Below are 15,974 nucleotides of genomic sequence, written 5' to 3' on the forward strand. Positions count from 1 at the left end.
ATCCCTGGTTAATCCCCAGAAAATTGTGGAGCCCTTAGCACACCATCCTTTCAAGTTAGGCGGGTGGGCTGCCTGTCTCGTGTCCGACGTGTCGTAAGTCACGTGGTGCGGAACACGCGGTACTTTGTCCGTAAGCAAAGTGTATCACACGTATAAACTAAAACCAAGTAACAGCCCTCTTATTTTCTTTAATTCAAGCATAACTTTCTTACAATTTAAAATGCAATTAGAGTAAATACTACAAACTAAAATGTCATATATATATATATATATATATATATATATATATATATATATATATATATATATAAGACTATTTCTCTCTCTCTCTCTCTCTCTCTCTCTCTCTCTCTCTCTCTCTCTCGCTGTATCAAACAAAAAAGTTGAACCTCATACCAGGAAGCTTCAGTCGCTGATATGACCTAACTACGAGAATTAAACAAGGAAAAAATGATAAAAAGGTAAAGATGAAGGCAGATGACAAGAGGCGCTTAGCCGCGGTGCTCATCTCCATAACTTAGGCCTTTGAGCCTGTGGCGGGTTTTCACCCAAAATCCTAGGATATAAGACCAATTACTGTATCACCCCAGGTTACCACAGCTACCTCCCTTAGGTGTTACCCTTGGTATTCATTTCACTTACCGACCCATACAGGGTGGCTGGACACCTGAGCTGAGTGACAACAGCTGCCTGCACCAAGATTTGAACCCTGGCGCTAACGGGTCGGCAGCTTCACTTGTCACGCTAGCCACTCCGAGAGAAAAAATAGTCCGTATAATGTCTCTGATTAAATACTTTGTGAAGTAATTCTTTCCGAAGCATTAAATAAATGTTGCATCATCACACGTTTTTACACAAGCCAGTCCTTCTGATGAGTTATTATTCTTGGTCATCATATCAGCTGGTGAGCCCTCACAGCTTTACCTGCGTGTGCCTCTTGCCAGGCATGCTTTCATGCCCTCTCCCACCCACAACTACCTTCACATACCTCATCCCACCCCAATCCACATCCAGACTCACACACATTCCTATTCGCTATTTTTTTTACAGATTCATTGTCTTCCTAAAACTTACTGAGAACGTTGGACTAATGCTTATTTGTATACAGTATTACCAAGTTTGTATACCGGGCATTAGTAAAACACGAAACAAAAGTTTATGACAATCACCTGTTGGCCAGTGTGATCACATTCTACCTAGGCCCTTCCTCAGGTCACTTTTATCCATTTCTCCGACAACGCCTCACCCCTTCCTTTCTTCTTAATATGTGTGACCTTGATTTCCTCATTGGCTGACCCTCAACCTTTCCATCGTTGGGTTAAACTTGGATAACAGAGTTAACACATACTATGTAAACTACCGATCAAGCCACTCAGTTGCTTTATGTACACTTATATGGGTACAAAATATATACATACATTACATAAATAAAAAAGGTGACGGGGAACACCTGAAAGGAGGAAGAGGAAGTGAGACAGAAAATGAGGTAGAATGAAAGAAGGAAAATAAGGCAGGCTTAAAAAATAAATTGAAAAGGGAGTCGACAACTATTGAATGAAAGAGTTAAACCAAAGGAGGGATGGTAGGGAGAAGGCATGACATAACACAATGAGGTTAGGAAACATGTCAGACAGCAATGAAGTTCTCAGGTTTGACTTCATGCCACTCTGCCACTGATACTGCAGTGTTCAAAACTTTGCTGGAATATGCAAGTAGGTTTGTATGTGGATATCAGGCTGGTTCTCCACACCAGGACCAGGGAAAAGATTCTCCCTGCTACAAACTGGGCCTACATGTTGATACCTTGATGTGATATCCTGTCCGCTAGCCTGTCCTCTACTCTTGTGACTTGAATGATGAACAGCCTTTTGTGTGATGCTCTTATATGTACAATTATTTTCATTTTTGGTGCCCCAAGCTCATCTGTCTGAAAATATGTACAGCAGGAATCCAGTCACTTCAAACAGGAGCTCCCACAAGTCTTCTGTTGAGGTTATGTTGAAAAGTATGTTTGTTGTGGTGCATGTATGAGTTGTGTGGGAGGCTGTATTACATTGAGAACACACTGGATTATTTGCAACTTGCATTATGTGTTGGAAAACAAAAAAGATGAGAGTCTCATTACAGTTTGGCCTGGTGAACTAGCGTTACTCTCAGAGGGACAGTCTCTGTGTGCTAAACGTCTGGTGGCAGTTCATGGGGAATGGTGTGTGTGTGTGTGTGTGAGTGTGTGTGTGTGTAAGGTGAAGGAAGGGAGATGCTTTTGAGGCCTGAGTGTAATGGACTCACTCATTTAGTTCTTTGTGGTGGTACGGAGTGGTGTAACATAATAGTAAGGATGGGATGGGTCCTGTGCTAAGTGGTAAAGTGTATGCCTCATGCATCATCATTTCAGCACTAATACCCATCATCCATGCTGAATATACAGTAAGTCAGGACTGTCTCATTCTGGAGGTGTGTAGTGGTAATAGTGGGCCTCTTGTGGCAGCTAAGTTGTAGCAAAGCAACCCTGGTCTGTTTGGCCAAGCAGACCCATCAATTGCAGGCAAACAACTACCTTTGCAAGGCTGTATCATGCGATGAACTGATTTTCCCTTGCAGCAGACAGTGCCTTGCCACAACGAGGCACAGGGAAGTGTGGATGCTGCATTTGCATCTCTCCATCCAATAATTAGGCCACTATAGTAGGCTCCACATCACCCTGTTATTTTGTTATGTGGTTACCACCCAGCATTGTAAATGGTTTCCTGGGTTACAGTAAACCATGAAGCTTGTTACTTAGTGCAGAGCCACCTGAAGTGAATCATCATCATCATCATTCACCTGGACCTCCTTTCCCACCTTAAGGGCAGGGTGAGGAATAGCAACGTCTAGACAGCCCAAGTTTGTCCAGTTCAATGGGCCAGGCTTCCATTCACTCATCATTCAAGTCCTCAGAATACTGGCTCGATTCAACACACCAAAAACCTCCACCACACTCTGCAGCTTCACATAAACATAATTTATTATGGACTTATTTCGTTTTTAAAGGCTCCAACATGCTTGCATGTTTCGGCCTTGGTCACCTAATGGCGGCTCTTCATGCTGCACGATCCATTGCAGCCTCCCTGTTCAGTCCCTTAACCCTGAGGTCACACTTAATGACCTCGTCCCATGTCTTTCTCGGTCTACCCCTTATAACCCCACCCCCAATATTAACACTTCTCACCTTCCTCACCCAATTATCATCCCCCATCCTCTCCACATGTCCAAACCATCTCAATCTACCTCTCCTCATCACAACACAATACACTCCAGTCCCATCCTACCTCTCAACACTTCCATTGTAAACCCAGCCCCTCCAGGCCTTGGACGCAGGGACGCACTGCACATCTACCTAATCATTGTCATTTCTGTACGTGTGAGCCAGCAAATATCTTCCACCTTCACTGCCCAGGTCTCACTACCATACAGCATTACACTCCTAACATGCTGCATACAAAGACCCCTTAGCATGTAGGGAGAGTCCTCTCAATGTCAGGAGAGGCAAGAGCTCCCTGAACTTCTTCCAACCACTTCTCTCCCTAGCCACAGAGCTAGCCCCAGCCCCACCTCCTGCACACAACATGTCTCCCAAATAACAAAACTCTTCCACACACTCAAGAGAGTCACCAGCAAGTTCAATCCTTTCACGTCTGACAATCTCCACTTGCTCACCCCGGCACGCCGTACACACAAAATCAGCATTATCTCGCAGTCTACCTCTGATACCACTACATCTGTTATGCACCCATTTATCACACACACCGCACAAGATGGAATTACTTCCCACGCCCTTGTGGCAAACTGCACATGGCCACTCTCCCTCGTCTTTGACAGTACCGCCACCAACCCTAGATATCATCACTTTTGTTTTATCTGCATTTACCCTTAAACCCTTGTGCCCCATACCATCTCTCCACTTCCTAAACCTTTCCTCCGCCTCCCTTTCATTCTTTACATACACCAAATCATCAGCATACAACAACTCCCACGGGAGTCCGTTTCTAAAGTCACGTGAGAGGGCTTCAAGTACCATGATAAACAATATGGGACTCAAGACTGACCCCTGATGCACACCAACATTCACGGAAAACTCATCACTCAAATCTCCATTCACTCTTACCTGGGTGTGAGCACCCACATACATAGCCATAACCACCCTAACCAGCCACTCCTCCAAGCCAAGCTTTCTCATTGCCCACTTCACCACCTCTCTACGGACTCTGTCAAAGGCCTTTTCCAAATCAACAAAAACAAAATAAAGATCCCTTCTCCTACCAATATATTTTTCCTGAAGCTGTCGAACAATGAATATAGCATCAGTGGTCCCCCTACCTGGCATAAACCCAAACTGCATCTCATCAATATTCACTCTTTCTCTAATCATACCTTCTAAAACTCTCTCCATTACCTTCATTATCTGATCTAAAAGCTTTATACCTCTATAATTTCCTCTTTCCAGGGCATCACCCTTCCCTTTATACACATTTGCAATTACACTCTTCAGCCAATCATCTGGGACAACACACTCATAAATAATCCTATTTATCAGGTCAGTGACTAAACTCACCCCTATATCGCCTGAGGCCTTCAGCATTTCGTCAGTCAACCCAGACACACCTGCTGCCTTCCCCACCCTCATCCTGCCTATTGCCTCACTCACAGTAGCAGCATCAATCAAAGGCCAAGGGCCAGACACTGGACCTGCTGGCTCCAAACCTTCCCTGTCCCAGTCAAACTCCTCATTCAACAATCGGTTATAATGCTCTCTCCATGCATCTTTAATATCCTCACTGTTCACCACTACCCTTCCTTCATCACTCTTCACACACTGTTCACCTATAATATCCCAATTATCCCTCTTCACTTGACCTGCCACCCTAAATATCATATTTTTCCTTTCCCCATGATTTAGGTTATCAAGTAATAGTCTCTGTGACTCAGACTTTGCCCTGTATACCTCTCTTCTAGCCCTACGCTTGGCAAAAAATTAAAGTTGATTCACAATGAGGACTTCGTATACATAATTTTCAATATAGTGGTAGATGGGGATGCCCTTCATTCACTAACCCAATGTAGGGATGCCTTATGGTCTCTACACAAAGTGACAAGCCAAATAGTTTCCTGTACTCAGGACACCATTTACAATGCTGGGTGGTAACCATAGGACCAGGGCTTTTAGTCGCATTGTGTCCCCCAGATTCCCCTATCTAAAATCATTTAATCATGGCAAATGTTTCATGGCTGAAGTGAAAAGACAGCAACAGAAAGGATGAGAGAAATGGGAAGAGAGGATGGCAGACATGGAAATGAAGATGAAGGTGAAGGAAGAAGTAGGCAGCCCTACATAAGTTAGTGGATGATGGTCACCACCATCTACCAGTAAGCAACAACCAAGCAGTTTATTTTAACAAAGTCCAAATCATCAAGCTATTCACTGCCTCAGCCCATGATGTCCTTTCAAACAGCAGCCAATGCCGCTAGCCATTCAACCATCACCTCCCCCTACTCTTAACCTAGGATACACATAACATGCATAACTCCTTATCTTTTAAAATGTTATTTCTTTGTTTTTACAAGACGAGCATTTGTTGATGCAATTTTCATGCAATCTATGACATACTGGTTTTCTTTTTCAGTCAATTAAACTCTCATCTTACTTCTTCCTTAATCCGTGGATTGCAAGCCACAGCACAGGCTGGATAGCGCTGCGTTGCTAGCCACAGCTCAGGTTGTGCTGACCATGCATCACCATTAACAACTTGACCCCCACGCAAACTTGCCATGGCGTTACGCAAAGATGGAGAGTGAGAGAGATTTTTTTCTTTACACCAGATGATGCCCTGGATATTTATCTTCAAGTTTATTATAAACAAAATATATATATTTTTTTTCACTATTTCCCTACGTAAACTTAAGCATGGCCCTACGAAAAGACAGATCTTTTTTTTTTTTCCCCACTAGATGGTGCCCTGGATTTCTAAAAAAAAAAAAAAAAGTTTTCCCTTCATTTTTGTGCACCACGGGGTGGTATAAAAAAAGGTAATTGCGCAATCCACAGGTTAACCCCATTGAATCATGTGATGTCTTTAGATTACTCTTGCTCACTCCTGACATTCTATGTAGCTTATGAGACACTTTGAACTGCAGGTGTTGATATAAGGATAATTAAACTGTTGGAGACTCTCCTAGACTGAAGAATGTAGTCTGGTTGCAGCAAGAATAGCCTAAGACAATACATCACTGTTGAAGTGGCTGATTAACATGTATTAAAATATTTTTTGGTCTATTCCTTTGGTAAACTAAGCATCCTTCTTGCCAGGCCTCACTACATTCCTGTTTCCAGTACATAACACAATACAGGCAGTCCTTATTACATCAGGGATATGTTTTAAAATTAGCTATGACAAATTTTCCATACAACTGGTACCGAAAATTGGTTGAAACTTGTAAATCAGTCTATTGATTGCAATGGAACTTTAGTGGGCTTCTTCTGCAGCTCGTTGTAGGCATAATCCCAGAGAAGAATGTTAATAAAAAAGCAACATATAACAAGGACTGCTTACGTACCATTCAGCTGGATATCATAAAACTCAGCTTTGTCGTAACAATTTATTACACTAAATGTAGCCTGCAAGTCCTTACATTTAATCATACAAAAGTGCAGCAGTCTGTTTCCAGCTTGGTACAGCAGATTTTGTTGCAAGATAATATGGAGAAGCAACACAAGGATATTAACAGCTTGGTTCAGGCTCATGGCCATATTCTCACTGGCATGGGAGACTTAGTGCTGCCTCTTCCTTAGTCATGTATATTCCACCTTACGTCATGTCTGTTATGTATATCTGTTTAGCCCTCTCATGGTCAAGACAACTTGGTATTCTATTCCAGCTAATGCCAGATCATTTTTATTCAAGTAAGCATACATTACTGGGCCTGAGTGTTAATACTAGTGCCAATAGCTATATCAAATAATTTTTGTCAGCTCAGAGTGGTTCATATGAGCTTGAATGTTTATACAGGTACCATTAACTCTCTCATGATATAATGATCTTTTTTAGTGAATACTGGATGTTCTTATTGAACTGGGAGTGATTCATACAAACCTGAGTGTGTTCAAGGTGGAGTTACTAACCCTCTCATGATTGTAACAATGCTAGTATTCAATTCCAGATTCCAGACAATACTGTTCAGAATGAGTCACAAGAATTTAAGTGTTTACATCTGTAGTCTGATTTGGAGCATACAAGATGACTGTCCTTGTATCATAATGCATTGAATAGCAGGTATGATTCTTCCAAAACCTGAGGATTATGAAGGTGTGATGCACAAAATTAACTGCTCCAGAAGAGGCATTACAAAATCTCCAAAGCCAACTATACATCCAGCCCCCAGTCAGTTGGGTGCTTTCTAGTCAGTCACGCTGTGCAGCTGACTGATACAACATAACACGACATTACGGCTGACTGTCACACACACACATTGTTATCCGCATCTGCTGTCACATCCTGCTGCCATCAGTCTAAGCTCAGGAAAACTACTATTCAGCTGTGAGGATGCATTCTTGAGGGCTTACCAGGTTTACAGCACCTCTTCCTTACCTGCTGATTTTTGCACATTGCTCATTAACTCTTTAACTGCTATGGGCACACTTGAATATTTTATTCAGGCTAAACACACACCCATTCATTCCCGTCAAGGGTATTTTAAGCAGTTCAGAAGTTAACCAAGATTGTTTTCAATCCTCTGATTATGGGAATAAACCTTACCTCACCAAAACTATCTTGTGGTAGCCTGTATAAAACAACTTAAGGTTTCCACAGAAGACAAAAAGGTTCATAGTCTCTCATCAATTATTTAGGGGATCTATGTCAGTATTCAAACACCAACAATAATATACAGTATCATCACCTTCAATCTGATAACTGATTATTTTTGCTTTTTCCACTGCCTTCCTACTGCCTGATGATATTTTAGGTTAAGAAGCATCCACATCTCTTCTAAGTTTTATAAAATCATCTTGTAGCTGCAAGAACTTAGTGGGTAACTTAAAGCGCTCCAATCACATTGAGCCAGTGCAGGTCTATATCCAAGGGGTGGTTGGGGTTTATTGCTCAAGTAATGCCACTCAGGGATGAGTGAGGCTGGTCACTCTCATCTTACATGTCGGGACCAACTTGCCTAGCCCCGGGCCCCTACGCTCCTCATGGGCCAACACAGGACTGGATATATATATATATATATATATATATATATATATATATATATATATATATAAAGCATCCTTGGAATGAATGGGTAAGTGTCACATGGCCAATAATCTAAGAAGGAAGAGGTGGTAGGACACCCAGAAAGCCAAAAGAACACATGCCATGAATAGAAAGGGCTGTATTCTCACCAGCTTAAGAGGTTTCTAGGCACATCTCCCCTACTAATTTAGCCTATTACACTTTACCATTCTCTTCTGTTATTATACAGTATACCAACATTCAATGCATTAATATCACCATCATCATCCTAACGTCTTTTTTTCCACCTAAGGATAGTGTTTTTCACTGCATAACATACAGCATATATTAATGTACCAGATACTGAAATCAACTGGTAAGGAGGAGGTGTTGTAAAACCTTGTAAAGCCACCAGAATACATCCCATGGACATCTGCAACAGAGACACAGAAAACCTGCTGTTATGTAACTAAGGAGATACCTTCAAAATCAAAAAAGTTTCTATTACAAACAGAGTAAAGATTAAACAAACTTCTCGAGCTGGGCAAAAAACTGGAGTAATACACCTACTGCATCCATGTTTTTTCCATAAATCCTAAGCTATCATACAGTACAACTCAGTCAACACAAAGGTAAATGAGCAACTTCAGCCTGAAAGAGGCTGACAGAAAAAAAAAAAAAAATTGTGGGAAGTTGTGATTTGCATTTCCTCCACTAAGCCAGCTGCAGAAATATGTATTATTCATTAGGGCACCTTTAAAGAGACTTCCAGCAATCCTTCCAGCTTCTCAATTTTCAGATTTGTGGTGTCATAACCGCCTTCCATCATTCCACGGAAAGGGTGATTTATAAATATGACAATGAGGTATGTACAATGAGTTCCTTCTCATAGAGTCTTCCTTATACAGTACACCACTTCACACGGCATCTTGGATAACCACAAAAATTCACACAACTAGGCTATGTTTCAGTATACAGTACTTTGATATCACTGCAGATATTTAAAAAAATCACAAATATTATTGTTCAGCTGTTCCTAAATTCCAGGTTGTGCCTCCTGAAGTATTGAGAATTTCTGGAGAATTAAAATGAAGAAAAAAGAGAGAGATAGTTACTTGTAATTTACACGCACATATACGCATGATAATGCAGACACTGACAGGGAGAGGAAGGTAAGGTATGTAAGTCCTCGCCACTCACAAGGGAACTCAAAGTGTAGATCTCTCGTGGTGAATCTTGCAGTAAACACTTATTCTTCAGTTAGTTAAACATGTTAGAAAAATTATATATACTTTAGAATGGATGGAATTATCATTTGTGATGTGAACTTATTTATGACGACAAAAAACTGCCGGTCATCTGTAATGTAACAGACTGAGAGGAAAAGTGACTAGGATCTTTTTGTGTGTGTGCGTGTGTGTACAACAGGCAATCAGTTCCTGCAAACTCGGTAAAACCAACAATTTCACCAGTACCAATAACTTATCAGCATGAATTTCACCAGTACGAAACAATTTCACCAGTATGCTTACATTACCTCATCATCCTACTACACAGTCCTCATTATAAGTTAAAGAGGTAATCTAAAAATATCAGAATACTTCCCATTACTTGCTACTGCAAATTGGGGGGATGGACAGATCAGCTTTAAAGGGAACAATGGAACTTCAATCTATGCAATTTTACCTTTAATTCATTGGGACTTGTAGCAAAAGAGGAACATTAATAATTGATATATAATGATGACTAATTCTCTAATTTCTTTGGAACATCACCAATCATTACTACCTCACAACCATGCCACATCTCCATTATTATTCTTTACTGTGCCACTGCTGCCTTACTATGGAAAAAAAAAAATAAAAGAGTAGTCAATAGTTTGTGTTTGTGTGTGTGGAGTGGGTGACCGGCCATGTCCCGTACAGTAAGTCTTCGTTATACGTCAGCGAAGCGCTCCGCCTGTAACTAATTTTCCTTCTCAAATGGAAGGGGTTGAGAATATGGTTAAAGAAAAAAAAAGACAAACAGTCCTTTTGCCTGCAGACAGACACCAAGAACATCTTTGCAGCTTTCACCAACCTGCTGTGGCAAAACGTATGGTTACTTTTGGCCATACAGTACAGTAGCAGAAGCTAATAATATCAGAAACCAAATGATATCTGAGACCTAACATAAGCAGTTCTGGCCACCCTTACTGCTCAGTGGCCCAGGTTATCACTGAGTGGGATGACAGGAAAGCAGTGGTATGTAGCAGGGTTGAAGAAGCCAGGGGATATGAGGGTGAAAAGTGTGCACACCTGACAGCATTGCCCAGAGTACAGGGTTTAATAACATAAAAGAATGTCAATGAAAGTGACATATAACAAGGACTTTCTGTACATCATCAGGAAGCTGAACTCAATTCCACCGTGTGTTCATCTATCAAACTAAAGATTTAAGTATCCGCCATTCCTGGGTTTGTTGAATGAAAAAAACTAAGGGCCTTCCCTGTACTATACATCAATTATTCTATTACTTTTTTTCCAGTAGATTGAGAGTTTTATTACACTCCTTTGCATTTTTTTTATTGTCTATTTCTACATGTCAAAATAGTTGGCAAATACCATACATCTACAATAATGCTCAAAATAAATTCATAACCTGGACTTGACTTACTGATTTTCAAATAAACTTCAGCACACATGACAGCCACACAACAAAATTTCCTTTATCAACTATGTGCCAACAACAGCCCAAGTAGAAACTGGCACTGCTGTTAATTTACTGTCCACTATCAGTCAATAATTCATCATTCTTCAGGTCAGCTACCTTTTCTACATAAGCTACAAGAATTATGTTCCATGGGGCTTAATAAAAAATATTATCAGCCAATCCCATTTTTCCTCCTCCGAGGTGTAGGGGCCTGAGATTAGGCCATCTTACTCCAGTACAATTAAGTGCAAATGGCCCACCTTTGTGGCATTACATTCCCTTGGTGGCATTACATTATCAAATTTTATCCAGTCACCTCTTGGGGATCGAGCCTAAGGAAGGCCTTACTCCAGCTGGAGTATTCAAACCACACAATGCTACTGCAGCAAATTTTTGCAATAATTAAACAGTATTCCTTAGCATAGTCTGTCACTGTTGTTGCTGTAACCTGGTCACAAAGTGCTCACTTCTTGCCGCCTCCAGGATTGCTGCCGACAACTCTTGCTGTTCTTGGGTGCCGTTGAGGAAACATTGATGGGGAAAATGAAAGTTGTGTTGAGTGGGGCTATGCTGGTGGCTGGGCTGACATTGTGTGCTGCTACACTTTCTCACACTCTCATACACTGATTATTCATGTCCTTCTTTCATTACGATGATTGATAAAAAAAGAACAAATTATGAGGGAAATATACAGCCACTTCACTGAGAGCACCTCCAAGTACAATACAATATTGTATACTATACATTCACCAATGCTTGTCAGTAACTACACTACAAATGAATTTTGTGTAACATACATAAAGTTTTTTTTTTTGTTTTTTGTTTTTTTGCTTTCCTTAAATTTTTTCAACTTTAATTTTTTTAAGTTGCTTTACTTCTAAATTTGGCTGTTTCTGCCCTTTTTTTTTTTTGGCTTTTTTCTAATTTTTTTTATAACTATGCTTCAATGGAATATTGTTGGAGTTGCAAAGAGTTCCATGTTCTGCTTTTCCTTGTGTGGTGTTTTGTGGGATGTTTGAAAGGTTTTGCTTGTGTTGCTATGACCTAAAGGGCTGGTGGGTGAGCCACAGATGCACGGCTCCATCACGACTCACCATTGCCACTGTCATCGCCATCATCTATTTCTGCCAAAAGAAAGAACTATCAGCAACTGGAAAAATACATAAGAAGCAATTCAGAAGAGGCATGGAAGACAGAATATTGAGGGGAAAACACAATACTGGAGTAAGTACAGTTGCACCCCTACTTTCATACTAAGTAGGTTCCGAGACTTGGTTTTTAAAAAAAAAAAAAAAAAAAAAAAAAAAAAAAAAAAGTGAAAATTCCCCTATAACCGTGGCCAGATACATACAAACCAAAGGTGAACATAAATAGAAACTTAAACTGCACTGTTGTGTCCGATGCTAAGCCAACTAAATAATTCAAACCACTGCCAATAAACCTCAACATGTGCTGCAGACATTATTTTGCATTCATTGGCTAAATTCATTTTAAAAAAGGGGGGAGGGGGATTATAAATGAAGTTGATAACTTGGGGAGCCACTGTAAACATCATAATCAACCTGAAAAAGGCATGATGATTATGCTGATGTAGCAACTGAGAAGAGAGGTGGAAGACAGAACCTCAGAAGTGCCTGTGGAGTGAATAACAAAAGGAGTCCTGAAGAATATAGTGTACAGGTAATGTACAAAAAAAAATACCAGATAAATAAACAAGGAATTACTGTACATGCTACAATGTGACTGAACCATGTGAAGCAAATGACGAACAAGAGACTGACAAGGATAGTGTAACAGTGAAAAAGAAAGGTCAGAGAGAGAGAGAGAGAGAGAGAGAGAGAGATCCTGTTGAAGAGACAGAGTGCGAAGGTACTGTATGTTAGGTAGGTGATGTGTCATGGGAAGAGGTCATTACTGTGTAGGGACAGAACTGCCTGAATGTCATGTCGTTAAGGCCATCTCTCTAAAGATGTGGCATCAGGCAATGGATATACTGTATACATATATCATTAATAAGCATACTTTACAGTAACTTTGACTCATATGCCTGCAACACATGTAGACCTGTACATAAATCATATCAGTCAGTATACTATACTTCATAGCATCAACAGACTCACGTGGCTACACACACTTTTTTTCTATACAGAGGATTACATTATAATGCAATAAAATAAAGTCATCTGTATCACACTTTTATCAGATTGGGTCTTTTAAAATTCCCAAAGTTTTATCATATTCTTACCATTTTCAATTTAAGCTGTATCCACACACTTCACAACAAATCCATTTCCATTGCTCTTGCTTACTGACTTATTACTTAAATGTAAACAACCTGTACAGCAACAAGGGTGCCAACACTCCCCCCCTTAGGCAATCTCTACACCAGTTATCCATTCAACCAACCATCCACCCATCCATTACTATAAACCCATTTCTGGTATTCTGGCAGAGTGGGCCTAACTAGAGTCTACTGCAGGGCTCTTTCATCTCTTGAAGGAATAAAATCAGAACAGGAAAGTGCATCCAAGTATAATTTCCCCTTCCCTCTTTTATTGTAGGAGGCGTGACATTACTTGTAACACCAGTGCTGAGCAGTAGGGTGCCACACACCTACATCAATATAAAGCATGGTGATTTCTATACATCCATTCTGATACCTTTTGGCCACCTTTTCTGGCACACAGATATTAAAAAGGTAGTAATTCTTCTCTCCCATCCAAAGGAACACTCTGTATATACTGTACTGTGCCTTGAATGCATTATGCCAAGAGCTGTTTAAATGAATGAATTATCCACACAAGGAAAGAAGTTTACTGTGAAGCTGCAACAGACTGGCCCAACATGGATCCTCTTTTAAATCCTGAAGGCCTAAGCTGGACCAAAACTACTGTATATACTTCCCAATAAACAGCATTTTCTTATGTTAGTTTAGTTTTCTAAATGTATACAGTATAAAATCATAGTAATTTTTTTCACATTCATGCCATATGAACAGTTCACTGCACCCTGGCAAGCAATGTGAACTAAGACACGGTTACACTGCTGCTGCTTTTGTTGTGGCTCCAGACTCATCTAGATATGAACCACATGGACTGTATGCTGAAGCTGCCCCTTTCCTGCAGTCCACCATCCTCCTTTAAGGGCACAGGGGGAAGTATGAGGCAGTGGTTATATCTGAACCACCAAGTGAAGGCAGCCCCCTCCGGCACACCCAGTTATAACAAAAGGCATTAGTGTGTTATCAAGGTACTACTATGACAATACAGACAGACCTTGTTTTTGTGGCCCACACATCTGGTCCATGCCTTAAGAGAAACAGTTTAGAAATATCATGTATGACAAGAATTACAATATATTATTACAATATACAAATAAAAAGGGTATATTACATTCTATTCTAATAGTCTTTCAGGATTATACAAGCTGTCAATATGGCCACCAACTGAAACTATATTCACAAACTGCATTATAACTGCAACAGGACTATGTGATACTCCCTGACTCACCATTCTCTGATAGGTTGTCATCATCATCATCTCCATCATCATCATCATCAATGTCATAATCATCATCATAGAAGTCATACATGTCGACAGGCTCAGCATCGGGCTTGACTTTAGTCTTGATGCAGTAGTCCTCCTGTGTGAGTGGCACCACAACGCCATCACGCTCCGCCTCACCACGGGATGACAACACCTGCTTCCTGTCTCACGCACGCACCAATGCAGCGCCATGATGCAAAAGGGAAAATTATTATTAGAACTGAGAGAGTGAGGTGGAGAGAAAATAAAAACAGAGAATATACAAGAAAATAGGCAATATACAGAAATGTAATAATCCCTCAACTATCAAGATGTCCATTATCTGAACAATCCATTACCCAGACGCTGTGATTTGGCTGTTCGAAGCCATTATTCATACATTTTTCCTTTATATCCAGACAAATTTTTTGCACCTGGGTGGAAATTATGGCTGCGCAAGCGCGAACATTTTCACCCGGCCAGGCAGGAATAGCCCAGTGATGCCACACTGTCTGGTTAGGCAGTTCACCCAGCATCCACTACAGATCCCCTCCATTGTTCCCAGTTCCCATGTGGCGAATGTATAGTGAACAGCTCCTCTTGGACAGTTGTTATGGCGGCGCACGTGGTGGCTCTTGTGGCTGTCCCTTACCTGCTTCAGGCCTTGCTGTTCTTTGCATGCCTCTTTCTAGGGTGTGTGATGATGGCCCCTCCACCAGGGAAAAGGAAGACGATAGTGCTGACTCTGGAGGAGTAGATCCTAGGTATGACTGATGTGGGATGGTCTACTTCCTGCATCTTAAAGGAGCACAACCTGGCCAGCTCACCCCTACAAGACATCAGGAAACTCCGTGACAAACTCACCCAGTACATGGCAGACTTTGGTGAGAAAAACTGATACAATACCAAATGGAAGGTTATGAGTTTCTCCCAGCATGTTGATGTTGAATGTCTGACACTGATCTGGTACTACCAGCAACAGGCTGCAGGAATGCCAGTGCATGGCACCTAGTTGAAAGCCGCTGCCGAGAAGTTTGCCCATCTTTACGACGTTCCTGACTTCAAGGCATCCAAAGGTTGGTTGTTCCAGCTCAAGCTTAGACATGGCCTTACAAACCGTAAGACACATGGCGAAGTTTTGGACGCTGGTGAGGTGGGAGTGGAGGAATTTCATCAGAATTTGTTAGGACTGATTGAGAACAAGGGCCTCACTCTTGGTCAAGTCTATAATGCTGTCGAAACTGGCCTCTTCTACCCCTCAGTGCCCACAAACACCCTGGTAGATGAGAAGATGCGTGTGCCTGGCCACAAGTTGCCTATGCAAAGAGGATACGCTTTGTGCTGTGCTAATGCTAGTGGGAAGCACCAGCTGAGGCCCATTATTGTTGGTCAGGCAAAGCAGCCCCACTGCCTTCGTGGGCTAATGGATGTCCTTCCTGTTGTGTGATACCATGCTGTGAAGACTTGGTTTACCTCCAAGATCTTCAAAGATTGGTTCCACTGGCACATT

General features: G+C 41.2%; 1 protein-coding gene across 4 annotated transcripts in view; it reads right to left on the reverse strand.

Moving 5' to 3' along the window:
• Positions 1-8,273: 8,273 nt before the first annotated feature.
• The window catches only part of LOC145398768 (ubiquitin-conjugating enzyme E2 R2), a 90,832-nt gene continuing 83,131 nt past the window's right edge, over positions 8,274-15,974 (reverse strand). The window contains exons 4-6 of one of the 4 annotated variants that reach the window (XM_080271579.1): positions 14,450-14,646; positions 14,216-14,248; positions 8,274-12,058 (exon numbers count right to left, since the gene is read on the reverse strand). In XM_080271579.1, the coding sequence (XP_080127705.1) occupies positions 12,024-12,058; positions 14,216-14,248; positions 14,450-14,646 (265 nt within the window). In that variant the 3' untranslated portion in view covers positions 8,274-12,023. Of the gene's footprint in view, positions 12,065-14,215; positions 14,249-14,449; positions 14,647-15,974 lie in introns of all 4 variants that reach the window. The other 3 variants (XM_080271578.1, XM_080271581.1, XM_080271580.1) reach the window with 3 other exon arrangements.

Source organism: Coenobita brevimanus, chromosome 46 (assembly GCF_032717465.1).
Source record: "Coenobita brevimanus isolate Jiangsu-jjx chromosome 46, ASM3271746v2, whole genome shotgun sequence".
In the NCBI taxonomy this organism is placed as follows: domain Eukaryota; kingdom Metazoa; phylum Arthropoda; class Malacostraca; order Decapoda; family Coenobitidae; genus Coenobita; species Coenobita brevimanus.